General features: G+C 40.7%; 1 protein-coding gene across 5 annotated transcripts in view; it reads left to right on the top strand.

Moving 5' to 3' along the window:
- The first annotated feature begins 1,238 nt into the window (after positions 1–1,238).
- STON2 (stonin 2) overlaps positions 1,239–27,895 on the top strand; it is a 69,707-nt gene continuing 43,050 nt past the window's right edge. For 2 of the 5 annotated variants that reach the window (XM_041400679.1, XM_041400715.1), the window contains exons 1-4: positions 1,290–1,760; positions 16,024–16,231; positions 16,664–16,918; positions 22,271–22,468. In XM_041400679.1, the coding sequence (XP_041256613.1) occupies positions 16,144–16,231; positions 16,664–16,918; positions 22,271–22,468 (541 nt within the window). In that variant the 5' untranslated portion in view covers positions 1,290–1,760; positions 16,024–16,143. Of the gene's footprint in view, positions 1,269–1,289; positions 1,774–12,671; positions 12,790–16,023; positions 16,232–16,663; positions 16,919–22,270; positions 22,469–27,895 lie in introns of those variants that run through there. The other 3 variants (XM_041400688.1, XM_041400696.1, XM_041400706.1) reach the window with 3 other exon arrangements.

Raw genomic sequence — 27,895 nt, 5'->3', positions numbered from 1 at the left:
GCAGATTATTCAACTAAACATCTTCCAGGTGACTGGCTTTGTCTGGGCAATCAGCATCTACTGCAGGATAAGACCGAATCAGCAAGTTCCGTTTGGGAATGTGCGAGCTGTGTGCTCTTTTTCCCCAGCCACCTCTAGCTGGCACTCGCGTCGGTGCTTTGGACACGCCATGTCCCCCGCTTGTGCCACGGGGGCTTTGGGCTTCGGTTCGGGCGTGCTCGGTAGTGTGTGTCCCCACTCTGCTCTGCACCAGGACCCCTTTGAAACGCCCTTCGAATCAGTCAGGTGAACCAGACACGCTAAGCTGCTGAGTGTATCATCAGTTGTGATTACATGGTTATCTTGCACTTTGCATTTGGGATTTTCCCTATGGTTTTGCACTTTTTAAAACTCTTAGGTCACACGGAGAAAAATAAAAATGCAACTTTTTTTTCTTCTTTTTATAGTCAGTCCCCATTCCTAATTAAGGCTGTTATCATCGTTTTTTTGCAAATGGTCAATAACATTTCTCAGCTTGCAAGGTTCCATTTTCTAGGAAGCTCTTTGGTGACTTGCTACTCCCTCAGCTCTCCAGAGTCATTCTGTGAACCTGCTAATGGCTGTAAATGTACACATCTGTGCTCACGTTCGCGCTAATGATGCACATGTTCATTTTGCATAAGCTTCCTTTCAGCTGGAGTCTCGGAATGGTACTGGGGTTAGAAGTTAATTTCTCCATGAAGACATTTTCATATGCAAATTGCTCTCTGAACTATTTAAAGGCAGAAATAAGATTAATATTACCATACAGTTTATTTTATTAGGTTTGTAATACTCTTACTGTTTAAGAGTTTAAACACAATTTGGTTCATAGACATTGTATTAACTTTCTTATACCTGCCTAATCCATAATCTGCAAAATTCATCAGGGTCCAACAAAACAAGTGCGGTGCCTGTTAATTGGTGTTAAAAGTGTGTACACGAACTCACCAGTTACAGATAAATAGCGCTGTATTTAAGCATGCCCGTTGAATAACCCCTAGCAGAAGGATATTTTGTTTGCATTATCGATTGTTATTTGCACATCGCTATTTATTTTTGCCCCTGGGTGAACAGAGACGGCGAAGTCCGTTCCCTTTGAATCGTACTTAGAAGCGGGCCCTAAGGAACTTGGAAGGGACCAATGCCGGGAGCGCGGGACGAGGCGGCCGCTCCGCCGCCACCTGTGCGCGGTGCCGGCGCTGCGGGGCGGGCAGCGNCACAGCGCCCGCGGAGCAGCGCGGCCGGCGGTAGGTGTGCGGGGCCGGGCAGCCGCGGCCCGCGGGGAGGAGGGGGCTCCCCGTGCTCTACCTTCGGAGCCTCGGGGCAGGGGGGCCGCGGCTCGGGGCTGGCGGGCAGCGCTGGCGCGGGCGGAGCACAGCAGAAACTGGAGCCGAGGAGCCCTAAAGCGAAGGCAGGTGGCCCTGCTGGCGGAGCCGGGGCCGCCGTCTGCCCCTCGGTGCCTGCGGAGCGGGGCCGCCCGAGGTTCCTCTGGGCGCTCCGGCCCTTTCCCCGGCCGGGGTCGCGGCACCGCTCCCGGCCGCGACCCTCTGCACCGAGTGCGGACCCGTTCCCTCGGTGCCCGCCGCCCTCGGGGCCGCTCTCCGCGGAGGGCGTCGGTGCCGGGCAGCCCAGCAGCCCTCGGGATGTGCGGCCGGGCTCCTCGGCTGCGGAAGGGTTAACGCTCCTCAGCAGCAGCGCGGGGAAGCCGCTCGTATCCACCTACCCCTCAGCTGCTCTGTGTAATTACTCATGGTTTGGAGTTTTTTTCCGCTGAATTGTGCTGCTTTTGAAATGCTTTTCTGCGGTTCAGATATTGCAAGGCAAACAAAAATCGCTCGCTCGTCTTTCTGTTGTCGCGTTTGAATACGCTATGTAAATTGCAGGTTTAAAATGCTCAAATTACATATTTCCGTGCAAAGTGCATTTTTGTGTTGATATACGATCAGACAGCCTTCTCTCTGCCCATTTGTTCAGTTCGTGTGTTAAGTCTTCTTTCCGTGCTGCATCTCCACTTTTCTTTATTGATTTTTGTTAATTGTTTTGTGGATTAATTAGTTGTATCCAGCCTTAACTTTTCTGATTCTTTCTTTCCCATGGCTTAATCTGTTTGAGACTTCAGGTTTCCAGAGACACAAAAGTTTTAAAAATGCTCGACTGCTTGACTTGATCGGGTGATGTTTTGCAGCTCATGTCTTCTCATAATTTAGTTGTACTTTTTGCTGGGAAATATCCTTGGGATAATATTGCAGTATTGGTTTGAGGGCACTTTTGGTATTGTCAAGGCAAAAATTTGGCAAACATTGACATTTCTTTACTTGTGAATCAGATATGAATCATTCCTGTCTCCTGTAAAATGTGTATTTTGCAAATTACTAGTCTGGGCAAGTAAATTTCAAGCTACACGTTGCTTGGAAAATGATTGTGTTCGCTAGTGCTGGCATGCGACTCTGTTTTTGTTTTTTCTCTGCCAAGGGGATGGAAACATACCTTGCATTACACAGACAAGTGAGATCTGGACTTTGCCTTAATATTGTCCAGATAAACAGGTTTATTTTAATGAAGTTTGTGTTATCACCAAAAAGCTTAAAGAGCAGTTTCCCCCATCTCTATGAGATGTATTATGCGGGATTATGCAACACATTGGACTTGCCTAAATACTTAGTTTCTTAATGGCTAGGTTGTCTCTTTTTTCCAAGAATCTTCAGATTTGATTGATTATAATTTAAAGCAGTATTCACTATGAATTACTTTGTTGTGTCATGCTTTTTTTTAGGTAAATCTTTGACATTTTCTGTGTAATATTTTTGGTTTTTCATTATATTCCTCTGATGCTTTAAAGTACAAAGTGAGTAGCAGAGATCTAACATACAGGTTTCCTTAAATGTAGGAATACAGCTGGCAACTTTAGCCATCTCTGCTCTTTTCTAGGTTTGGCTTTTAAATTATTTTAAAAATATCAATCATGGTCATTAAACTTTCCAGTAAGAGAAAAGGGTCAGATGTTTTTTTCTCCCACATGATGCTGTGTATCTCAGTTCTGACTAGTTGTGTGCTCTCATAATTGGTGTCCTCCATTATCATTAAGAACAGAAGAGCATACCTTGTTCTTTAACTGCAGAGCTTTCCTTGAGTTCCTTGTATCTCTCACTACATCGGTGGCACAATTAATACTCTGTGTGGTTGATTTAGATTACATTTCAAGGGATGCAAGGTAAAAAGGTAACAGCTACATCTCAGTAATGGCCAAGTCCCCATGTTGAGTCCTTGTTTGTGCTGCCTTGCCACCTATCTTGTGAAGAACTGGCAGCTGGTACAGTTCCCTGGTAGAGAAACCCAGACTGTGTGTGGGTTAAAACCATATTGTGAGTGGGCTAAATGCATCATGTTTATAGAGTCCATAATTTTCCACTATCTCAAGTCTGGCATCAGCAAGTGAAGATGAGAAATGGTATCTAAGTGTGTTACAAACCTCTCAAGATGTTTTGCTCTGCAAGGCTTCTGTTGCCCCTGAAGCAGTGACTTTTCCAGTCAGTGAGTTTCCAAGGTGGCATCAGCTGTAGGGTCGTGGTTTGTGGATTCTCCTGCTCTGACACTTGGCTCTGGTAGTACCCTGTCTTCATGCAGCTTTTAACCCAGGTGCTGCACTGAGGCTTTGTGCAGTAAGCTAACAGAATCAATTTTGAATTGTTGAAGCCCTGTTAAAGGCTGTCTTTGCGACATCATCAGCTTCCTCTTTGGAAACTGGAAAACCAAAAAGATATTAGGAACTAAGCTATAGAACTATAAGGATTCATGTGGTGGTGACAGTCTTCTAACATAATCCTTGCCATCTAAAAGTTGTGTTTATCTAAGACAATCACTTAAACTCACTCCACAGGTCAACTAGGAAAGAACAACCTTCAAAAGGCAATTCTTGGCCAGTTTTTCTGAACTCTTGGTTGCATTACAGAAAAAAAAAAAAAAAGTATTTTGTCCTCAGATGTCTTAGTACATTTTTTTGGAGTCCATCATGATGTTTTCTTACAGGATTGTGAATTCTGCTAATGGATGTAATAACTTCACAAGTGGTTAACCTCAAGGAAGGAATGCCTGTGTTTTATGTGCTGGGTATGAGCATGTGTTGTCTTCAAGACTATGGCTGTAATTATGACCACAAGAACTTGAGTCCTAGGAAATTAGAAGCCTTACTACTCAGCTTGTACATCTGGAAACTTCAGGGATTAAATCTTTGCTCCTTGTAGGTGGTGAAAGGTTTACCAGGACCTTAAACAGGGTCAGAAATCCATCTACAGGTGTCTATGTGGGTAAGACTGCTTCCCAGGAAGGGATTATGTATCCCCTATTGACTTCTGCTGTCAATTTTCAATGTCTTCTAAATGTTCGGATAAGTGGAATGGTGTGGAAAGTCCTATTTTTTTCAAAACTGAAAAGGGAGCAAAATTTCAGAAATTGTGATTGAAAAAATTTAAAGATGCAGTCCTGTGGCAATACCAGGGAACACACAGCAGTGTTCCACATTTCTCTTTTTTTCTGAAAGAACGATAGATTAAAATACATGAGCACATTATTTAGAGCGGGAATGCACTTTTAAAATTATTGTCCTGATCACCTGCATTTGTTCATCTAAAAAAGATGCACATAAACTGATTCTGATAAAACTGAGCAGAAGGAGGAGCTCATTTAATGTACTCCAAGTGCTAATGGAAGTTCAGTCTACAGGATGATTTTGGAGAGAATTGTAAGTAAGAACCACAAAAAAGGTACTGTGAAAGTTGTGCCCTTAATACTAAGTATTTCACTCTACCACTCAGCTCCTACTGGTAAGGTTTTATGCTGTTTATTAATGTAAACTTAGGATATAGTCTCTGGACCAACTTGACAACGCATTTTTAAATTTAGCATAGTCATTATTATATATTGACAGAAAAAAAAAATACAAGAAAAAGAATAAACATCGTAGAACAATGCTGAAAGACTTAATAGCAGACATCGGTGCTAGAACAATGAGTCCCTTAGATAAACATAGAAACAAACAGTGCTTTTAAAATAGGAAGTAATCTTAAAAGAAGTAGGTTACTGGAATGTATAGCTTTCTTATACATCACTTCTATAGAGATACAGTTTCTGAAGGGAAACCATAAAATTAAAGAGCTTTTGCTCTCATCAATGCTGAAAATCCTTCAATAGGTACTTTTTTGACAGGCATTATTTCCCATAATACTGAAAATATTTTTCAGCAGTGATATATTAATGTCTGTCAATCACCTGCAATGAAATGTCTAGAAATGTGTGTAAGACTTCCTTGAAGTTTACACCCTTAGGTGTGAAAAAGACATGCAAGTCTAAGTTGATTACCATACTCTTCTTGGAGGGAGATTCACCTCATTTGAAAATAGATCAGGCAAAGGATCCTCTGGAGATGTTGTGCTCCTTCTACTGGCTCTAGGCAGAGCATCAGGTGACTATCTCAGATGTCTGACTGGGTGTCTGGAGCTAAAGGAGTTGCGATTCGTCTTGCCTTGTTAAGGTAACTGAACTAAATGTCTCAGCACAACTCCTTCAGCTTGAAACAGAGGGCTGAACTGACCAGTATGCTTCAGAATCCTACAGAGGTGCTCTAGCAGTTAAAAACTATGCTGGTATTCAAAGAGCAGAGAGTGTGCTCCAGAGCTGAGACTCAAAGTGGAGCTCCTGGTCCAAGGGCCAGCAGCCCTGCCTGGTGAGCTAGAGAGAAAGGATGTCTTTTTGCTGAGTTGTTTCTTAATTCATTATGCTCTTTTAGACCAAGTTTTAGTTGGCATTTATAGACATGAATATTTATAGAAACCAGTTCTCTCTGTGGGCTCTTGGGTTTGCCAGCTGGGAAATGAAATGAAAGAATTTTCTTCAATTTACTTTTGAAATAGGGGTGGCTACACGATAGAATAATTTTGCTATCTGAATCAGGGGCCTCTGGTGAACAGAAGGTACTATTTTGCAGAACTTCATGGTGGTTTTGTGGTTGTGTGGGTGATGGAAATGCATGAAAAAACATCTACTAAGCAATTTTGAAGAGAAAAGTATTACTAGCTGCAAAGCTGAAATTAGAGCTGGTCAAGCTCCGCAGCACAAGGCCTGTTTATTTTCTAACAGAGAAGTTTCAATTGAATAGCTGTAAGGAAGAATTTGGCCTATGAAGTTTAATGATTAGTTGCTGTTTAGTTGCCAGCTGCTCCTAATGACAGAAACTTGCCAACAGAAATGCTCCTTTCTCTCTGGTCCTTGCTAGGTTTTTTCAAGTTCACCACAGCTCAAGTATGTACCTGGCTAAAGCTTATATTCTATATATAAAAATTATACATGGTGGAAACATCAGGTGCATGCTCCAAAATTTATCCTAAAATATCCAGTACATGAGTTTAGCATGAGGAATGAGATCTCAGTTGATAGGTGCATGGATTACTTTGGGGGCATTAACAGCGAGAATCCATCATGACACAAGTGTCACTGAAGAGGATAAAACTGAGGTAGAATAGATATGGCAGATCTGGGATTTCCTCTCCTAAATAACACATCTCTGACCTCTGCAATTGAATTGTCCAGTCTCTCTGAATGGAGACAGCTATATTAGTTTACCACACTACATGCAGGCTCAGAGCTTGATACCAGCATTCAATGCTTTTTTTCCCAGAAAAGTTTGCAGATTCTCTCTGTATCCAGTCCAGGCTATTGATGTGAATGTGCTTGGAGCTGATCATTAAAAGATGATCTCATGGAAGCCATGCAATAACGTTGGTATTAATTATTTGATGCCTTCTAGCATGAGGTGCAACCAGTCGTCCTTCCTGCAGTTGGTATCAGACTTGCATTATCTCCCTGTTGCAGCTTCCTCAGCAAAATACTGAGTGTAGTAAAATACGAGTGCCTTGCTGCCTCCATGTGCAAGAGGGGCCTGCATCACTCATCCCCTGTACCTCTGCAGCACTCAAAAGATCTCACCTAGATAGGTGGTCCCATGTCTTGGATTCCTCTTTTGGAATGCACAAGGTTGCCTGCTGTCTCACAGGGACTATCATCAGGGCGCTGCCACAGAGTACCACTTATTAGTGTGTGTTAGTAAAAACAAAACAGCCCAAAACCTCAAGAAAACCAAAACCAAACAACAAAAAGTGAAGGATTTTATCATACTCTCTGTTCTACATCATGCTAGTATACTGGGCATTCTTATGTTTTGACAAGTAAACAAATACAATTAGGCACAAATGCATTAGACAGTACCATTGCAAACAAACTCTTTTTGTGCTGTGTATGAACTTGACTTGTCAGGAACTTTGTTTCTACTTCAGATACATTTTTGGTAATATTGTATAAAATACTGGGTACCTTTAAATTCAATCTTCACACACTTTTTTTTTTTTCCCTAGGGCTGTTTTTTCGTTCTCTTGAAACAGGAGTAGCCATGCTAGAGGAATAGACCCATGATGTCTAATGGGCCTATATTTAGGCTTTCTGAAATAGAGAGTGACAACAAACATGATATTTGTGGGTTGCCCTGAAGGACTGCAGTGTCCTGGCATCACATTAAGTTGCATTTGACTCATCAGAGAGTGGAAATGAGGAAAGACCGGTTGGGTCATCAAAAGAATTTTCTGCTAGGGCAAGCTTGTTCCCTGCACTATCTTCTCCAGAGTACTGGTTTTTGTCTGGCTTTAAATAATCAAGCAGGGTTTCCTTAAACTGGGAGACAGTTTCACATTTTAATATTGCCTTTATCTATAATAATCAAGAAGGATCTCCTTTACAACAAAAATCCCTTTTTAAACTCTTAATTGGAAGGGTGCTGCTGATACAGATTAGAAGTTACAAAAGATAACACATAGAAATACAATTACAGAGAAATTATTTATATATAAATAGTTGTTAGCTACATGGATATACAGGGAAGGCTTGAACAGAAGATAACTTTCTCACACAGTGTTCCTAATCACCCTTTTGAGCCAACATTCAGCACAAGAAAACTTCTTTGCTTTCATTCAGGGCTGCATCACTTCCTCAATAGTCCTTGTCTTCCTGATGCTTTCACAGTTGGATTCTGTGTTTTTCTCTCAGTCTGAATCTGTTCTCCCATTCTGTGCATACTCACAGCTCAGACAGATCAATGCCCATCCTCTCTGTAGGCATACAGCCTCCAGTGAAGCATCTCTCTACAGAATTCAGTTCCTCCCTTGTCTTGAATGTGGCTAGTGTTTGAGGGCTTGACTTCTTTCTTTCTTGGAGATTTTTTTTTTGTTTGGAATTTCTTTTTTCCTCTTCCCCCAGCTGTCTTAGTCAAACTGAGAGTTTAACTGATAATGATTGATGGCAAATAATTGTACCCACTATCTTCACTGAAGGTGTTTTTCCCCATCTTCTAGCATTTAACTTATTTATAATCAGAAAATAAATCCCTGGTTTCGTTTGTGCAGGTGAAACACTGCACAGTGGAATTACCATCCTTACTGATGGAAGCAGGATCAATTTTTGAGTTGTATAGTGAATACTTGAAATGAAGTGATTTGTTGCAATGCATATAGGCAGTGCTGGAAAGTTGATATCTGTCACAACAGGACAGCATTTCATACAAGCCAGGTTGTGTGTTTTCTGAAAGAGTGTTTATCATCTACCATGATATTCCAGTAAACTTATGATAGCTTACTCCCTTCCCTGTTTCTTTTGTCATTACTCCCAGTACAGAAGAAGGACAGGTAGATAGGATTTTATGATTTGTGTTCGCTTCTTGATGGCTGTCTTCAGTGATGTCAGCCTGCAATGGCATAGTTGGTTCCACAGTGATTAATTGTAGAACATTGTGCTTTTTGTGTTGGTGAGATAACTTTAAAAACCACTTTTGTAATCATCACAACAGCAAATAAAGCACAGGAGCTTTTGGAGGGTTTGGTAAATGGAGTACATCTGGCTAGCTTGTCTGTGTAGAATTTAAATGAGAACATATTAAAGCATCAATATCAGATGTGCAAACCAGGTCACTCAGTGGGAATTTTCTTTTGAAACACACGTTCCTTATATGACTGTTTTTGATGTTTGAAAGAAGAAATCAATTCTTAAACACAGTTCCCTCCACATACTGTGGATTGGAGCATCAATTTTATACTACTGTGTTGTGCAATAGTTGTGACTACTCCAAATTCACCATCCTGAAGCAGAGGAATCTGTGGAACATGTGGGCAGGTTGAAGTCTGGGATCTGGGTGCTGCTTTGGACTTCTGCCCTGAGGAGACCTTCAGAAAACAAGAGCAGTAAGGATCCTGAACCCACCCTCTCCTAAGGGGATGTTAGCAACCTCTCCTCCCTTACTGCATTTACATTTCCTCTTGTCTACTATGATTACCAACAGAATTTTGCTGAACAAAGTAAAACCTGAACTATTCTAGTCTTTTGAAAGAAAAACCTTAAATTAGTGGTTTTTTTCTTCTGTTTTTTCTCCTGTTTGTACAGTACTGACTGGGGAGGAGGGAAACGCCAGATTTTAGAGACGCAAATGTTCTGCTAAACAAATTGACAGATTGCCCCTTTCCTGTGATCTTGTCCCAGTCTAGTTTTATTGCACTGTTGCTCTATATGGTAAGAGAAGCATTCGAGTGATTGTTGCCTCAGATTCTAGTTTGAGTTGAAAAGTTGACAGTTTGGGAAGTTGTCCTTCACGTTCCCATGCAATTACATGGCTTCTGTTACACTCTGAATGAATCATGTACCCAGAGTGAGCTATTCTGAAAGTCCTGAGATGTAGAACTTCTGTTTTCCTGATGTGACTGGTAATGTGAACTATCACTGTCAAACATTTTGTCTCACATCCTCCTTTGGTTTTTGCCTGCTGTATATTACTTCTAATAGTAAAAATTTAAAAAAAAAATTACCATTTTGTTTTGCACTGCTGGTTTTCTACAGCATCTTTTTACATTTCTCATGCTTTTAGGAGGACAAGCAATAGAGGAGGTTGTACAGTTTATCTCCAGCATCAGACTTTGAATCTCTGTCTCTCGTTATGAGGCATCCAGAATCCATGAAGTACTTCTGAAGCATGGCCTTGGCAGGAGAGACATTATCGCCTTCTGAACTGCCTAGATATGCTGGTATTGCCTGCAGGAGAGCATTTTAGGTGCTGTCTCTCTCTCTTTGTGGAAAACAGAGGAGCTTCTGTGGCAGATAGATTTTGGTGCAGAGAAAAGAGCAGCTGTTGACCTTCCAGATATTAGCCTTGATGCAAATATTCCTGGGAGAGATGCTTGTGACTTTCTTATCAATGCATCCTGTACAGACTCTCCTCTCATACTGTCACTGAATTGTGAGCTTCCAGGAAAGCTGGGATATGTGTTTGTGGCATATGCTTTTATGTGTGCTGGTTGTGCTGGAGAAAAAAAGGTCATTCCAGGTCACCTCAGCTTTAACACTGCTTCTGCCATGGACTTGCAGTGTGCATTTAGGCAGATCACTTCATCTGTTGGAATAATTGGGGATGGTCATTAGGGTGGCTGCAGTGGGTCCTGGGCTCAGGCAGACTCCTTGTTTACTTTTTTGTCATCCATTGTGCCATATAGCTCTAGTGACCTTCAGTACCTCACTCCATCTCTATCTAAAATCACCAGGAGACCGCGCTAATGCCCTACTTTGTAATGCACAAGGGGGATTTGCTCTGGCTCTGCAGACACAGCAGGCTCTTGTTACCATTCACTCAGGTGTAACCCATAATGGGAAAAGCCATCCTTTCTCCCAGAGAGGCTGCAGGAGTTCTGTAAGGCATATCCATTGGTCTCCCTTTGGGCCCTAATTCTTCCTTTCATATTGTCAGTTTTTGTTTGTTCTGCTTTTGTGTGAGATGCACCAGGTAGTGACTGAGTTTTTTAAGCTACATTTGAAGTCATGGAGCTCAAACAAAAGCATGTATCAGAGTAAGTAAAACTGGTTTAAGATCTAAACCAGAGTTTTGCCAGGGACTTTTCAGGGCAATTTACAAGCTTACAGAGCTGTATACATGGAGAAAATATTGTCATATAACTTAATTCCTGTCATCATCTAGGTCTTTCATGATGTAATCTTACCTCAGGCATTTAGGCAGAGGTTGATAAAGTGATTTGTCTCAGTAAGAATGATATCCAAATCCACTTCCTTTATGTCACTGTGTTTCTCAGGTTCATTGTTTTGGTTTATTTTCCTGTTGTTTAGCCCTGTGTTTTGTTTATGCTGTTGCACCTTGAAGTACTTGGGACTTGGTTTCGATGCTGGAGAACAGAGTTCCAGTTTGGAGTTTGTTTATTATTCAGCTCATGATGTGCTGATGGTCAGTGTTTATTTACAGGAAAAGCTGAGAGGAAGAGCCATGAGCTCTCTCTCACTTGGAAATTTGCCCAAGGCAGCAATCATTCTTCACTTCATGCTACCAGAATAGTTTCATCTGTACAGGTTTGCCAAACACATGGTCAAAATAAGATTATTTATTTTTCCTTGAGGCTTTCCTGGTGGGAGTGAAGCTTGTTTGTTACAAGAGAAGCCCATGTCAGAGTTTTTCCTTTTGTTACTGTCCCTTTGGCTTAGTTTCTTTTCTCTTCTAAGTGGAATTTAACAGCTTGTCTAGTTGTTTTCCCACAAAGGTCTCCTACAAAACCAAATGCAAACCACTGTAACCAGTTAATGTTTCAGTTCCTGGGATTGTGAGAGAATGTATAGGCAAGAAAAACAGAATCGCTGTATGGATTACAGGATTTTTTTTCAGTAGTGTTGCCATGTCAGGCAATAGAGTCTGTGCACTTAGCACAAGCTTACTACTTATTTATATTTGGAAAACAAGAAAACAAACAACTGAATTTCATTCTCAGTATTTTTATTCTGATTTTTTTCTCCTGTTTTCCCATATAACCTAATAACTCCAGGTAGTGATCAGACAGCCAACTGCAGCCTGCATCATATGGATGTAACTTGAAGCAATTGGAGAAATGATCCTTAGTGCTTAATATTATTACTTGTGCTAAGCTGTGTCTTCTAAGCAGAGTTGAAATCTACTGAGAAACTGTTTGAGTTTGCTGTCCAAACACATGAGTAATTAAATACTTGAAACGGTATGTTTACAAAAACTCCATGCAATTACAGATACTTCTGAAATCCATTACAGATACTTCTGATACTTCTGAGCCTCAATAGTGCCACAAACATTTCTACATATCAACATTAGTCCTGTGTTGGTGTTTGTACTCACATAGTGTCTAAAGGCTCCACCTAAACTGAGGGCTCATTGTACAAGGTGCTGGGTGTCAGACTTCTGGATAATTATGTGTGTCCTTCTCAAATACATGTTTTTTGTTTACCAAGGTGAAGGGAGAAGGACAATGCTATTCCTTTTCATCTGTTGCTAGAGTGGAGTTGTACAAAAGGACAGATGGGTAATCATGTCACAAGAAGGAATGGCTGTAGTCTGTGAATTTGCATAGTTTTGAAATAAGAGGTTTCTAGTTATCAAAGCAGTTCTGTCATTTTAGAATAAACCATCAGTTTTCAAAAGGGCTTGTATAATGTGTTTTATCAAAACACTGGGAGGACTAAAGAAACAAGGAATTTTGTTCCAACTCTATGATCTCTACCTCCTGGAGATCTGGAAATAACTGTCACCTACTTGTCACTCAGATTTACATGCACCACTGTGAAGCTGTAATGTGGAAAAGGGACACCTGAAGCAGAAATTTCACCTTCTTAGAGAGTATTTTTTTTCCTCATGGTCAAGTCACTACCTTGGAACTGATTGTAAGGATCATTGGGGTGAGTAGGTAAAACATTGTACTTACTGTGTAATAGTAGGAAACAAACAAACTTCTGATTCACTTTTTTTTTTTACAAAAAATCTGATAAACTAGCTTACTTTTTTTTTTTTTTTTTTAACCAGTTCAGCAGCAAAAGCTTAGTGCACATAATAACATAAATCCAGAAGAAACAATCAAAACAATCCTGTTCATGTAGAGAGAAAAAAAATTGCTGGTCTGGCCTGGTAATATCTTGTTCCAAGAAATGTGTTTCCATCTGCTCTTGTTTGGGCTGTGCTGCATAAACTTCTGTTTTATTTGTAGCTCACTTGGAGTTTAGAGGATCCATTTGTTCTTATTCCTAGTAGGCTCCAAAATTCATTGCTCTACGAATAGCCAGAGATGTTTGAGATTTCTGAAGAACAGGAAAGAACACTCTGAAATTCACTTGCAGAGTACTTGCTGCAGTGTTTAAATAGTGGTGCTGACTGCTTTGGTACAGAGAGGATTCAGGTTTACCCACAATACAAATGGTTCTTCTGGAGAGATTTACCTCTGTAGTAGTTCTGCAGATTGCAGCATCGTTGTGTTCACTGAATGCACAGCGGCACTGGTGTTGTGCTGGCTGAGGCCCGTTGGTTCACAGTGGGATGGGCTTAGGTCTTTCTCAAAGGAGGATTTGGGGGAGTGAATGAGAGGTGAAAGTTTGTGGATGAAGTATTTTTTCCACATAGTCTGCACAGGTGTTGGCTATACATGATTCATAATTCTGTACAGGCATTTAGGTCAAGGGATAGGATTGTGGGATTGTAGGATTGAAGATCTTTTGTGAATGTTGAAAGAATGCAAAATTCTATCTTTTTTCTTTTTTTTTTTTTTTTTAACCTAACATATGCATCCTCAAAATGCCTCTTTTCTGAATATCTTTGAAGTTATTAGCTACTCAGACTGCCTTTCTTCTCTTTCAGGCTGCCTGTTTAAAGGGCATGATAACCCTGATAAGTCAACACAATCTCTTTTATTTACCAAACTGGGAAGTCTCTAGAAAATTCCAGTCATGGGAAAGTTGTATAACCCTCAATGAACAGTATTCTGATGCTTTTCTGGGCTTATAATGCTTATTATCTATTTGAAAGTGCTAGTTTTGCTGTCTAGTACTAAGTGGATTTTAAGAATTATGTTTGTCACAGGGCAGTAGGGTACTAGAAGAAATCCATCTTAAAATAATGGTGTAATTCTCCCATGTATCTGTACTGCTGAAACAGTCCATTTACTTGCCTCCTTTCATATCTTTCTTCCCCTTGAAATTTAAGAGAAAAAAACCTAATTTAAAAATGAGCTCTACTGCAGTCTCTGTGCACCAAGGGCAGGCTAAACTGTTTTCTTTTTTCATTTCCTGCCACTTCATTCTTCTGTCAGAACTTTTCCAGGGGAAAGGGCAGGTCAGTATCTAGTTGTCTGGGAAAAGAAAACTTAGTTACAGATATTTAAACAAGCCCAAAACAAACAGCTTAATTGGTCACATGAGGAAAACAAGACACCAAGGTCATCCTCTCCTTCCCTCATATGGCCTCCAAGTGACCCTAAACATCTGATTTTTTTTTTTTTCCTCCTTAGCTTGCTTCTATGTTTAGCTTAGTAGTTTCTATTAACAGCACCCAAAATAGATATTATTTTGTGTGTACCTGCCCACACTGCATGGGAACAGGGGTCCTGCCATGGCAGTGGGGGAAAAGGGGCTCAAGTGCTGCTGTTCAACCTGCAGCAGGGAATTGGTTGTGTAACAAGGCTAGATGTGCAGAGTGACTGGTCAGGGGTTCACAGGCTCTGGAAAGTCTATGGCAAGGGGATCAGTCTTATGGCAGATTGCACTTAACCATCAGGATTTTCTCTAGGAATCTTGTTTTGTGTTTGCAGGAAATGGTACATTTTGCATTCTATTCTGCTCAAAAAGATTCATCTTCAGACAGGAATTCTCTCTAATTGTCAGGCAGGCTTGTGACTTACAAACTTTTGACCTTTTCAGCTCTCTCTTGATTGCTGATCTGCCTTAGCTGACAAAGGGCTTTGTGGTCCTGAGGAGAATAATAAAATTGGAAGCTATTTGATGATCTGTCTCCTTCAGAAATGCTTAAAGATTGAATGCATTTAAATATGTCTGCTTTTTAGGCCCAAATTCTGTTAATGTGGAGTAAAGAGAAGTCTTGGTGAAGTAAATGTTCTTGTACACTAACATGAAGTTTCACCCTGAAAAACCCTTTAGTTAGGTGAGAGACGGGAGGCCCAGAAACGTTGCTTAAGCTCATTCAAATAGGTCTGAGTTTCAGTATTTTCAAGTACTTCAACACCATGGCAACAAGAGCTTCAATGCTTGAGATAATTGGGGACAGGATTAGCATATTTCCCTAGGAAGAGTCTTCTGAGAGTTTTGAAGTGGTTTGCAAAACTGAGGTGGTCATGGGTTCTTGTCAGAGAGAATTTCTCTGCCTGGACCTGACCCTCCCAATTACTAGCTAACAACCAGAACACTTTCCAGTGCTCCATTCCTTCTAGCAGATTCACAGACCTGTGTGGGGTGCATACTGTTGGAGGGCCTACTAAATTCAGTTTTCACATCTGTGAAAACATTTGCTGAGCTACAGCAAAATCATGCTTATCTCTGAACAAGGTCTAAGATAGTTTTTAAAATTTAAATGTGAGGTTCCAGTCAAGCAGCAGAGTGGAAGGTGCATCTAAATGAGAGGGCAGCTCTCTATACCGCGATAAGAGTCATTGGCCACTCATCCTCATTCCAGAATCAGCTACATAAATGTTAGTGATAATGAAATGTGCAATTTATTGCTTGCTCTGCAGAGAGATTAGACATTGTAAGCAGCAAGGTGGGCAAAGACATGTTGACAGCTTGGAGTGGGGATTGTTACATCATAATCAAAATTTACTAAACCTGGGAGAATCTCCTCATCTGCTCTTGCTAGGATTATGAGAGGCTCCTTGAGTAAGGACTAAAATATTGGGTTTGGTGATGGACTGTTTTAACATGAAGATGTCTCAAGACCCTCAGTAGCTTTATATGAAGGAGTTGCTCAAGTGTAACCCTCCTCTAGACACAGGTGACATTCTAGCCTCAAAGGTGGTAGTGCTTTAAATTGCTTTAACATTCTATATTATAAAAAATGGTGGCACTAGTTCCTCCCATTTAATTTTCTAAGAGAAATAATCTATTTTCTTGTCTTTACAGCAGTTAAAAAGAAAGTGCAAAGGAAGTGTTTCCCTCTGTTGCTCATCTTCACCATACCTCTCCCATTCTGCTTCCTCCTCCTTCTGATCCCTGAGTGAAGATGAGTGACCTGCTGTGAATATGACATCTCTGACAAGTGTCATTGCCTCCCACCAGTCCGAGTGGGTGTCCTTCACTGATGAGCTGCTCCTCCCTCTTCCCCCACGAGGTAAGCTCTCTGATTTTCTCTGGAACTGGTGAGACTTCCTTGTTTGATTTAGACCAGTTACTTTCATATATCTAGCATGGGAGAGCTTGCCTTCTGCTTGGAAGCAGTTTGTGCAGAGATTGAATTATCTCCTGCTACCCCTATGTAATAGGAGAATTTGGGCCAAAAAGGCAAATTACTCTCCTTATGTGATGTAATGTAGATCTACTACAGGTTTTGGATCTATGCTTCAAAATTCAAGACAGTATCCAACCAACCATGGAGGACATCTCACCTATTAAAATCAAATGCAAGACTGCCCAGTGTTAATCCAAAAACTGCATTAGGTGAAAAAAAATTTCCTACATTTAATGGCAAATTTTAGATGTTTCAATAAAAAACATTGAAATAATGGTCAACCCTGTAAATCTTTCTATGTTACATCTATTTTAGGGAGCACTGAGTCTCCTTCGGTGAAATGTTTTAATTCCTCCGACACATCCTCAAAAGAGAACCACAATGCAAATGGAGAATTTCAGGACCTTTTCTGCTCAGAGCTGGAAGAGGCAGCTGAGCAGCCCAAGGTGGATTCTGCTGTGCTTGGTAACCATGTGTGTCCCAGCACTGATCTGTCATCATCCATCAGTGGTTGGGTTCAGTTTGAAGATGCACCGTGGACCAGTGCTTCATCAACCCACCCACAAACAGGTGAGGCAAAAGCAATGAGAAGGTCCAGTAAGACAACAAAGTACAATGAGAGCATACAGGATTTTTGCCTTGCTCTTTGGCTTCTCAGAGGTTTGAGTAGTTTGTACTGTATTTTAACACAATGAATGTTATCAGAGTTTAAAAAAGGGCTCACACTATCCTTCTGGATTGAACAAAAAATATTTTCATTTTGTAAAGCAAATGAAAACCTTTTGTGATTTACTCCACCTGTGTCTTGACTAAGTCCTGGAGATTGCCAAAATGCATTCATGGGCAAAGAGCACAGAGGTGTTTTCAGTAGTGACATTGCTTACATAGAGGTATGAAAAGCCATTGAAAAATCTGAGCCTATTTGCCTCTGTAATCTGGAACGCAAAGAATGATGATCACCTCTGTGATCATAGCCTTTACCTGATCTTAGTTCCCATATGCTTTTTTCCCAGCAATTCACTGATACCAGCAACTCATGTGCCAGTGCTCATCAGTACTTCCTGCTGTCTTTGATGCTGTGATTTAGCAGCTGAAGAACGGCAATGACAACAGACATTTACCTTAATTCCAGCGCTGCATGCACTTTTCTTCAAATATAGCAGTTCTTTCTGACTTGCTTTAAACATGCATGCAAATCCTCTGCCTTACCTCATCAGCTTATGGTGACTAATGTGGATATATGAGCTTTAATTTTTCTGCATGAACAGACTTCTGTCTTTCCTTGCAGGAGGTTGTGGAATAATTGCCCAAGAAAACATCAGTTCACTTTTTCATGTTTAAATTGAGATTCTCTCTTATAAATTCCAGTTTATGACTGTTATTTATTAAAGAAGTCAGAAAACTTGGATTGTCAGCTTTGGATTGGGTTTTGGATAAACCCCAACTGGTTATCAATCTGTTATGCTGACGGGTGCTACAGACTAGTCCTTTTGAAACAGTGTGGTTAGATCTTTGTGCAGAAGTAGGGGAACCTTCAGACTAAAAGAGATTTCTCTCACTTTCTTTATATTTATTTATTGGTTCTTAGTTGTAAATACTTATTTATCCTTGTGATGTGGAGAGAAGGAAGAGCCCTAAGGAGGTGTTTCCTAAGGATATTTTAAAATCCCTACTTATGAGCTGGTCCCACTCCTTTTCTGGACCCTGTATGATAAAGGGCCAGACCAGTGCAGCTGACAGCCTCTAAAGGGAAGCAGAAATGACAGTCTTTGTTTCTGGCCCTTTACTTTGAGGGGCATTTGACAGCAAGAGGTAGGATAAACTTCAGCCTAGTTGTTCTCCATTATTGTGCAGATCACGATTTATTCTATGGGCGGCAGCAAAGCTGGAGATGCTGTGCACGCTGACACCCTGAGTGGAAAGCCCGTGGTGACAGCAATTATTCATTTCCAGTAGCAAACATTCTGCATGAGAACAATAGCAAATACCCAGCCGGGGGGAGGGAGGAGTATAAAGGCTAAGTACAAACAGAAGGATTGGTGTGAGAAGGATGGACACATTTGAAATCTGTTTCCTGTGCAGGCAGCCGTGAAGAGCAACGTCCTGGAGGCTCAGCACCCCTGGTCGCATTCCTGTCAGGGCTGACCAGATAATTACCCAGGCTGATGGCCAGGGTGCCTGGAAACACATTTTGAAAAGGGCTTGCAAAGTGGGATTTCCAGAGTGCCATGAGAGCAAAGAGGATGGGTCCTCAGAGAGAGAGATGCTGTCTTGCTCTGACATTAGGGCTACAGTATTTTGGCACAGGTTTCCCCAAAAGCAAATATTTCTCTTAAAATGCTCAGAGTCTAAAAAAATAGCAATTTAAATACAGTTAGAATTTAGTGGGAAGTACATTTTAAAGAAATGTAGACTAATGCTGAACCCTTGTTGTTCTGGGAAAATTGAAGACATTATTGGGGGAGCAGAGGTTGGGGGATTGATGGCAAGAAACAGGGCTGAATAAATAGGCAAAGAATTTGGAAGATGAAAAGAAAGGTCAAAATTTGCGGTAAAGAAAAGAAAAGCACCCATAGCAAGCCTCACAGTGAAAACGATCTTTATTTAGTATGTTCTTGTAAACCCTTCCTTCTGCCAGGTTCGGGCAGAGTAAATGCTAAACAAAATGTTTGTTTCAAAATATTTGGGGTTCATGTATAGTTAACTGACAGCTGCCAAATCATGTGGATTTCTCCTCAACAAGCAAAAACTCTTGAGTGAGGCCATAGAAATATTAAGTCAGATAAATGATGTATTGTGGTGTCCCATTCTCTGTTTTCCTTTTGCAGGGAAAATAAGAAATTTGAATATTGTTATGATTATTATCAGCCTAGTCAAACTGTTACTGCCAAAGTGAAAAATGAGATTTTTAGGCTGACCCAAATGTTCCTATCACAAATGCTACACAATCTGTAAATGATCACAGCCAGCAGGTGACAAAACATTTGCATTTGTTACACAATGGGCCTCCAACTCACTTATTCTATCAGTGTTAGCCGCACTCTTCAATTCAATGAGGTATTCTTAGTCACCATAATTAGACTAAGGCAAGTCTGTTACATCATCCCTCCTAGTCAGCCATGCCCACTTCTTCCCAAGAGCTTTGTCTGGTTTTAAAAGGCTCAAATTACTTGGACTCTTACCATGACCCTTGAGAGGCTATCCAACAGCACATCTGAGCTTAACTACTTTGTGCTGTTCTCTCTGAAAGTAGGCAATATTTGCAAGACAAGATCAGCAGCTGGAAACTACACCTGTCACTAGAAACTGTGATGCTATGTTAAAATCAGAAAAATCTGAAGTCCTATGTAATAGGAAATTATGCTAACATGGTTTAGTATAATACAGTGTAGGGATCAAGGAAGAGGTCCTCAAAACACCAAAGAGGAATTAATGCTTCAAGTAAATCTGCATATTAAAAGACAATCCATTGTTTTAAGCTTAGACCTGTCAAGAAAAGTAAAATGCATGTTGAAGGAAATGTTTTTTTGTTTTAGGAAAAAATGAGTTGATTTTCAGTATCCAATGCGTGCTACAGAATTTGCATTTTAGGGATAGTTCTGGCACTGGTCTTTCAACATAAACAGATTTCTGAGAAATTCCTACAGCAGAAAGGCTGTGACTCTGGCTATTGGCATTAGAGACTGAATTCAAAATTTCTACAAGAGCCTTGCCTCATTTAGGAATTTGGCTGCAGCACTTCCAGGAATCTGAAGAGCAGCAAGCAGAAGCATCTGAAGAGAGATCTTAAAACTGTGTGTAGATGTTTACTTTTGCTTGTCTTGCTTTTTGAGATTGCTAGATGGTCTTTTGGCTCAGCATAGTTGAAAATGCCCTTTTGCTAATTTTAATAATTAGTGTTGGGGAGCCTAGAACAGTCACAGGTGGAAGGTAACTGTAGTAAGAATTTAAAGAAGATCTGTGGCAGGAAAAGCTGCCTGTTGTTTTGGTTTTCCGAAGTACAAGACTCTTTTTAGAAAAAAAGCAAACAATTCTGTTCTTTCAAGATGGCCCAACTTGCCTTGAATAAAATGAATTTGCCCTTACATAGAAGTATTTGGCAACACTAGTCCAGTCAGATGTCTTCTTAGATAACAATTGAGTTTAGAAAGCACAAAACTAGTTGGCAGTATTTGAGTTATTAGATCTCACGTGTTTCTAAATTGCTGTGACTGACTTAAAAAAATACTGGAAATCTAAGATTTTTTTTTTTATAAAATAAATCCATAGTTTCTAGGACATAAAGCACACTTTTAAAAAAACACTTGGCTCCTGTTAATGATCCACATATAGAGCTCAGCTTTTCAGTTTGTCCTTTATGTCCAAATAAAGTGCTCTGTCTGTCAAAGCAATTTCAGCTGAAGTTTTAAGGACGGCTTTTGAGGTGCCGTGTTTAACAAAAGGATTGAGAGAGGGACTGACAGATTACAATCATACATTCATCATCCTTTCTCTACAGGCACCAAGCACCACACAGTGTGCAGTTACTGCAGGGAGGAGGGGTGGGCTTTGGTTCTGTATCAGACACAACAGCTGTCAACCTGTGCAATAAGGAGGCAGATCTGACTTTCAGCTCCTCATCCTCAGGGATGATTCCTCAGATGCCACTCAGTGTCAGTAGGCTCACAGCTGTACACATATAAAAATATCACTGCCTGCTTAGCTGAGGCTATCAGTGCAGATATACAAAATAAATTCACACTTCTCAAGAGGCAAGGCAGAGAGCACTGTTTGGATATTCTGTCTATGCACATATCAAAGTTTCCATAATGTGGAAGTGTCCCATCATATTGCTTGGATGGAGAGAGATAAATCTTCTCTAACATTAATTTGTCATTTTTTCCAAAGTATCTGTCAGCATAGTAAGGGTTGTTTGTTTATTACATACTGAGAAGAGAATCTCTGTGTCAGTAGTTGTTCACTGTAACTGCGAGATTTGGGGAGCATCAAGATCTTTGCTGGTTTAACAGCTAAATACAGATGTACTAATTTAGAAAACAGTTATTAAGCTGATATTAAATTAGAACTAGTCTCTACCCCTACACTTTTCCTTAGTTCAGGAAGACTTTTTAACCATAACTTTGTGTTCTATTAGTATTATTTCCTCACTAGAGTCACCCATTGTTACTAGCATTCAAGTGATGTTGTGGGCAAAGAGCATGTAATACAAAGAGTACAGAATACAAATTCATAGCAGTGGATGTGTGTGATTGTGTTCTGAACTCTGGGTAATGGTTAGGCAGGACTGAACTGTTTGACATGCAAGTCTGGCAAATTAGTAGAACAGGATTTTTGGTCTACACTGAGCAAAAATTTTATGTAGTATATTCAGATTGGGATTCTACATTCTGCATTTTTAGAAACAAAAGCCATTCCTAGTGCACATTAATAGGTCAATTTCAGGTTATTTTTATACTCCCCCTTCATGCAGAGCATTCCTAAGATGATGACTGCATTTGAGTGGGTGTCACAGATAGGGAATGCTTAATTAAATAAAATAAAACCACTTTAAAAAAATCTGTGGTGCTGTAAAAACTCCACTGAGTTGCACAACAAACATATTCAGGTCTTGTCAGCATTGTCAGAAACATGAAATCTTGTTCTGAAAAGTCACAGCTTCTCCAATACTTGAGCAACAGGAAAGCATATGGCTGCTTGCAGCATGGAATTTAAGGCAGACAGCTGAGTAGTGCTGGAGGGTGACATTGCCAGGCACTAGCTAAGTTGCTCTGCATTTGTTACAAAATAACTGTATTGCTGTAGATGTTGGAATTTGTATTTACAGAGCCCCAGTACACTGATCTACCTTGTCTTTGGAATAGTTGTGATATTCAGGTAGATTGCCCTGCATGTCTCTAACAAATACCTGTTTTCTGCAACCAGTGTCTGCATCAAAAGCACCCAGCTGGACTTCCCCCTCTTCCAACTCTTCTGAGAGGCAAGCCCATGCCTCAGAGAGCAGCTGGACAACCAACTCAGAGGACACCAGCAGCCCAAGCATTGCTCCCTCCTACACAGACCTGCAGTCGCTGAATACTGAGGACTTGACCAGTGGTAGAACATCTGCAGCAGATTCAGCTGGTAAGAGGGAAGCCTTCAAGCTTCCATCTCAATCTTTTTGTTGCTACTCAAACTCACTGTTCAGAATTGAGCTACAGGGAATGAATCCAAAGCAGAACAAACTCAAGGATTAGGCAGACTAACATTTTTTCTACTCTAATTCCAAAAAATTCACACTTGAATTTTACGCAGCACTGACATGTGCCGGCTCCTGAAGTTAGAGCCAAATGCAACTATGTACCTGTTGATAGACTTGGAGCATTTCTGCTTTTGACATGCCACATTAGCTTAAGCTGATCTAGGAGCTAGTATGTTGTGGGAGAGGCTGGATGCCTTTTCTGAATTTCCATGCAGAAATTTTCTCAGCAGTGTATTCAGCTGAGGCAGGCCCAGTTCTGCTTGGTCCTCTCTGTTCCAGTGAATGCCAAGACATAGATCCAGTTTGCTGGAGGCATTCTTTGCATAGTGCTTTGCACTGTTACTGAACAGTAAATGCAGAGGGAGTGTAAGACATGACATAAGACGGCTCAGTAGCAGATTTTAACCATTTAAGGATCTTATATCTGACCTTGTAGGGCTCTATTCAGACACACTCCTGATTGTGGAAAAATGTGCTACATGGCATTGTAGTTCTTTGCTCCTCAGTTGTACTCTGGGTAATCTGAAGCAGGAGAAATAAAGCAGAGTGGTGCCAGTCATGTCATAGAGAATGGGAACAGCTGAATGACAAAGCTTTCACATTGCATAAAAAAGCTGACATGTCAGGACACAGAAAAAAATACACAGCTCCAGGAGGAAGCACCTGCACTATGTTGGAAGCCGTTCAACCCAAGCTGAGGAAGGTCAGTAGCTATGCAGTTCAGTGATGAAAATTGATTCCATGGTGTCATGATAGCTCAGACGTGGGAGATATTTGATGTGTTTTCTCTCAGGCAGTGAATGTAAAAATATGTTGGAAATAAGATCTGTTTTGTGAGAATGGGCTTCCCAAGCCTCGCTGAGGTCATATGTCCCTTCCATAAGAATCGTATGTGTACATCATCTGCAAAGAGTATTATTTCGTGGTTCAGTGAAGCTCGGTTAGACTTCTAGGCAGGTTTAAAAACAGCAACATGGTAGGTTCTGGCTCAGCACTTTAGACAAAGGATTTGTGGAGAAGTAGTGGTTACTTTGGATAAGTAGAGCTGTTTCTTTTTTCAAATAATGAAGTTACCACAAATCTGACTATTTTTATTTTGGAATACTCTGCTTCCCTGTACCTCTGAGTTTGGAAACCACTTTTTGATAGAAAGGTAGAATAGGCAAGCTGGAGTATGTGCTGGATATTGCTATTTTGTTGATTTGGTATAGGCTGCTCCATCTGAGCAAAGGGAATGAGAGATGCCCAGTCCATATATAACTTCACATTGTATAGGCAATTCAAAGACAAAAGGGCTGCTGTATATGCCTGTCATACACATGGGATTATATCCTACATATGGCACAAACTGAAGCTGATACTTCAGTAAAAGCTTTGTCTGCAACTTTCTTATCTCAATCAGTCACAAACTGGCATATTTATTAGCAAGACAAGTACAAAAACTCACTCCAGTCACCTAAAATTTTTATAAATAAAAGAGGAGTTGATATTAGCAAAGCTGTGCTATTAGTTAAAACATAAGATACACTAATCATAAACATAAGATGCATAAAACAGAAGATACACTTACACTTCCAGTACCTTAGTGATACTGGAACTTGAAATGTGAAATACAGGGAGTCTTTGTGTCACCAGGTGTAGAGTTTGCAAAAGAGCAGCATGAACAAAGTGCATCTGTTTGTCCTGTTCGTGGGATACCTCACAGTCCACTCCCTGAGGTGGCTGCTGGCATCAGGAAGATTTGTGGAATTGGGGAAGCTGAGGACCTAGTGGCCATGGAATTGTTGTACAGTTCTGGCTGCTCTTCTCTTGTTCAGTCCACTGTCATCCCATCATAACAGTGCATAAGCGGACAAAAAATGCGTGATCATTTTCTTCTCTCCATCTTCTCTGCCCCTCTCCAGAAATTCAGTTCTTTAAAGCTGACTTGATTCAAGCATTTGATTTACATTTCTCCCCTCAAAGGACTGGCTGCCTCAGTCTGCAGTAAAGTTTGAAGGCTCCATCAAGACAATGAAATGGCATGTATTTTGCCATGAAGGCAAAGAGAGGAATCCTCATGCTCTGTGTGATAATGTCACATTGACTGCTAACCAGAATGTTGACTCCAAGGTCAAGCTTGCTGGAGGGGAAAAAAAAAAATCAGACTAATTTCACTGCTAAAAACCCTATGAAAATAATAAATCAATGTTTGATCTACTTGGTGATGGTAAAGAATCAGGTCTATGAAACAGTCTGGGTTTAATACTGTTTCAAGTGAGAAAAACCTAGTGATGACAAAATTAAAAAATTCTACTCTGTGGTCAGATGCTAAATAAAATAACTGTTTTAGCCATGGTGAATTTTTATTGTCCGAACAGGATAAAAGGATACTCTGTTCCATAATTTCACCACTTGTCTTGAATTTATCCTGCATGCAAAATGCTTAAACACCAACTGCCTGTGGTAGTTCAGGGCACAGGGTTTTGTGTGGGAGCAGATAAAAGCCTAAGGTAGGTCTGACTGCAGGCACACACAGAGACAAGTCCCAGCCATAAAAATGTGCTGGTAGGGGGCTGGTAGGCTCTAAGCAGGTATAATTGGCTGGGAATTAACTTTGTCACAATGACACAAAATTTGAGTGTAAAACTTACGTGGTTGAGCTTGTGTAACACATGTGTTTATGCAAGATATGGCATAGGAAGATATCTGAAGGAGGAAGATGAGAGACCTGAATGACGCAACCTGAAAGTTTACCCTTGCTACAGGGGACTGCAGAAAACCTCCTGACTGATGGAGTTGGGATAAGCAGACTGATGTCTTGTAAAGGCAGCAATGTTCACAGTGGTGAAGGTAAACATTGCATGAGCAGAGCTGAAAAAGATTTGCTTTTCTATCAAAGTGCAGCTAAAAGATGCTGTACTTCATTGCCTACTCTTGTTTGAACTCTGGCACCAAGAATATAATTTTATTTTAGCCTCATCTTTGTCAGCACAGGGACTCTAGCCTGCAGCAGCTAGCCAAGAAATGTGGGTCAGGTGATAGCAGACTGTCCATTTAACAGGGCTGTGTTTATGTGGTTGTACCAGCAAGCACTTTGCAATAGCTGGGGTTTCACAGTGTGTGTGAAGCTGTGTTTAGTGCTGCTCAAGTGCCCTTGCCTCAGAGTTCTTACCATGCCTCACCATGTCACCCAGCTTGGATCAATGAGCCTGAAAAGAAGTAGGAACTTTTGGCCTTTGTGCTGTGCTCTGCAAGATAAGTAACACAGGACATCTCTGTTACTGATACAATACAAGCATTTGTTCCTTCTGTAGCAGATGCCTGTCTCAGCTTTCAAAAAAGGCCAAATATCTGCAAGACAGAGGAGCAAGGGAGAGGCCTTCTTGTAACTGAGGTTATGGATTTGTTCTGAGGTTGTGCCCAAATACCTCACAGGTTAATTTAGATTTCTGCATTTCACCATTCTTCTTTAAAATAATTTTATCTATAAAAATTATATTGTATACAAAATATAAATAATTATATAGCAAGTATGTATATAATAAGGAAGATATTACATATATATTTTAATAGCTCATAAACTATATTCTATTATAAACTTCAGAGGATATATAATAGAATCTCTCTGTATTACGTAATAAAGCTATGTGTGTGTATGTCTATGTGTAGGCATAAGTCTCCTCATAGCAATTTTAGGTGTATTGTTGATAGTTGTTGTTTCTGTTGTGATTTGTATCTTAGCAAAGCTGCAGCTATGCCATGTTTGATGTTAACGGTTCAATTTGCTGACCAGTTGTTCTCTTTGGCACTTTCTTCTATATCTGGGACTACTGGGATACTGAGGAAATGGCTATGTTATTATTTTCTGAGAACATCTGCCTGTTTGGAGATAGAAGGTTGCATGTGTGACCCCTAACTTCTCAAAATCCAGACAGTTCATAAATAGCACAAGGAATTAATTCTGAGAATGTTATTTTCAACATCATTTCATGGGGTTCTGTTCCAAAACTTGGAAATGGCAATTCTGACAAGCTCAGCTCCAGCTATCTCTTGAAGGCAATAGAGGGCAAGTAACTTTTCAAACCTTTTCCTAATGGTTTTCTGCTGTAGTTCTGTTACATTTCTTCTGTAACTGTAGCCAGTTAGATTCTGAATCCCGATATGATGACTGCAGGAATGGTGTTCTGTAAGTTTCAAACAAGCACCTTTGAACAGATTATATAGCTGTGCAATTTGGTTGCATTGAATGCCACGAACAGGGTACAAACTCTGAAATTATTCCATGTTAATTACCAAGGCGGGGGGAAAATAATATGTGCTGGTGATTACCGCCTTCCTTCCAGAACTGCATTTCAGTTGTGCTGTGTAACTAAGAACCAGCTTGTGCTGTGTCCCAGTCCCAAACACATCAAAAAATTGTACATGAGAGCCTGCCAAAGCCAGCTGGAAAGGCTACAGAGAGGAACATCCAACCCTTGCTTCAAGGAGTAGGGTACTCCAGAATACCATGAACAAAAAGCACCTAAAATACACTCCTAAACAACTCCAAACTGTAAGGGCTAGATTCAGCACCAGAGGCAGGGTTCTTTATTTTTCATGTCAATACCAACTAGCAATTCAGAAGTTTTATACCCTTATTGTCATCCCAGATTTTTCTCATGCATTTTTAGCTTTTTGGAGAGTAATGAATTAGTGGGACAGATCTGAGAAGCTAGGTCTAGATAATTCTTAGCAGTAGAAGAGCTGTGATCCCAAGACAGACCTGTGTACTGGAAATTAGCTCATCTTCAAGGCTTCCTGGCTGCAGTATCCCAATGACCTCTGCAGTAGAGTTCAATCCTCATCCCTGTGTTGCAGTGGGGAAACCTGCAGCTTGGTTGTGCAAGCTGGACCTAGGTGAAGTAGAAATAGCTTTTGCCATATAGACTGGCAACCTTGCTCTTTGATTAAGACCACAGGTAAAAGCAGTGGACCAGAGTCACTGTCTCAGTCCCGCCTTGTGGCAGGGAGGGAAGGCTCAGAAAATCAGTCAGGAGGAAGGGGGAAGTACAGAATGAGGAAATAACAGGTACAACAATAAACAAATGTTTATTTCTATCTATCCAGTAGTGAGAATTACAAAATAATCTTGGTGTTCAGTCATCTGATTCATAGGCTTTAAGGCCAGAAAGGAGGATGGTGTTGTCATTATTGTCCACTCTGGCCTCCTGCATGTTTCAGGCCAAAGAATCTCACCTGGTCATTTCTGCACCAAACCCTTCAGTTTGAAATACACAGCACAAGTGCAGACTGTGCAGGGAATACACTGAGAACAGCCCTGAGGAAAA

Source organism: Onychostruthus taczanowskii, unplaced genomic scaffold, assembly GCF_017590055.1.
Source record: "Onychostruthus taczanowskii isolate IOZ18803 unplaced genomic scaffold, ASM1759005v1 scaffold1, whole genome shotgun sequence".
NCBI classification, from domain to species: Eukaryota; Metazoa; Chordata; class Aves; order Passeriformes; family Passeridae; genus Onychostruthus; species Onychostruthus taczanowskii.
Note: the sequence above shows the minus strand (reverse complement) of the source record. Positions and strands in the feature narration are given on the sequence as shown.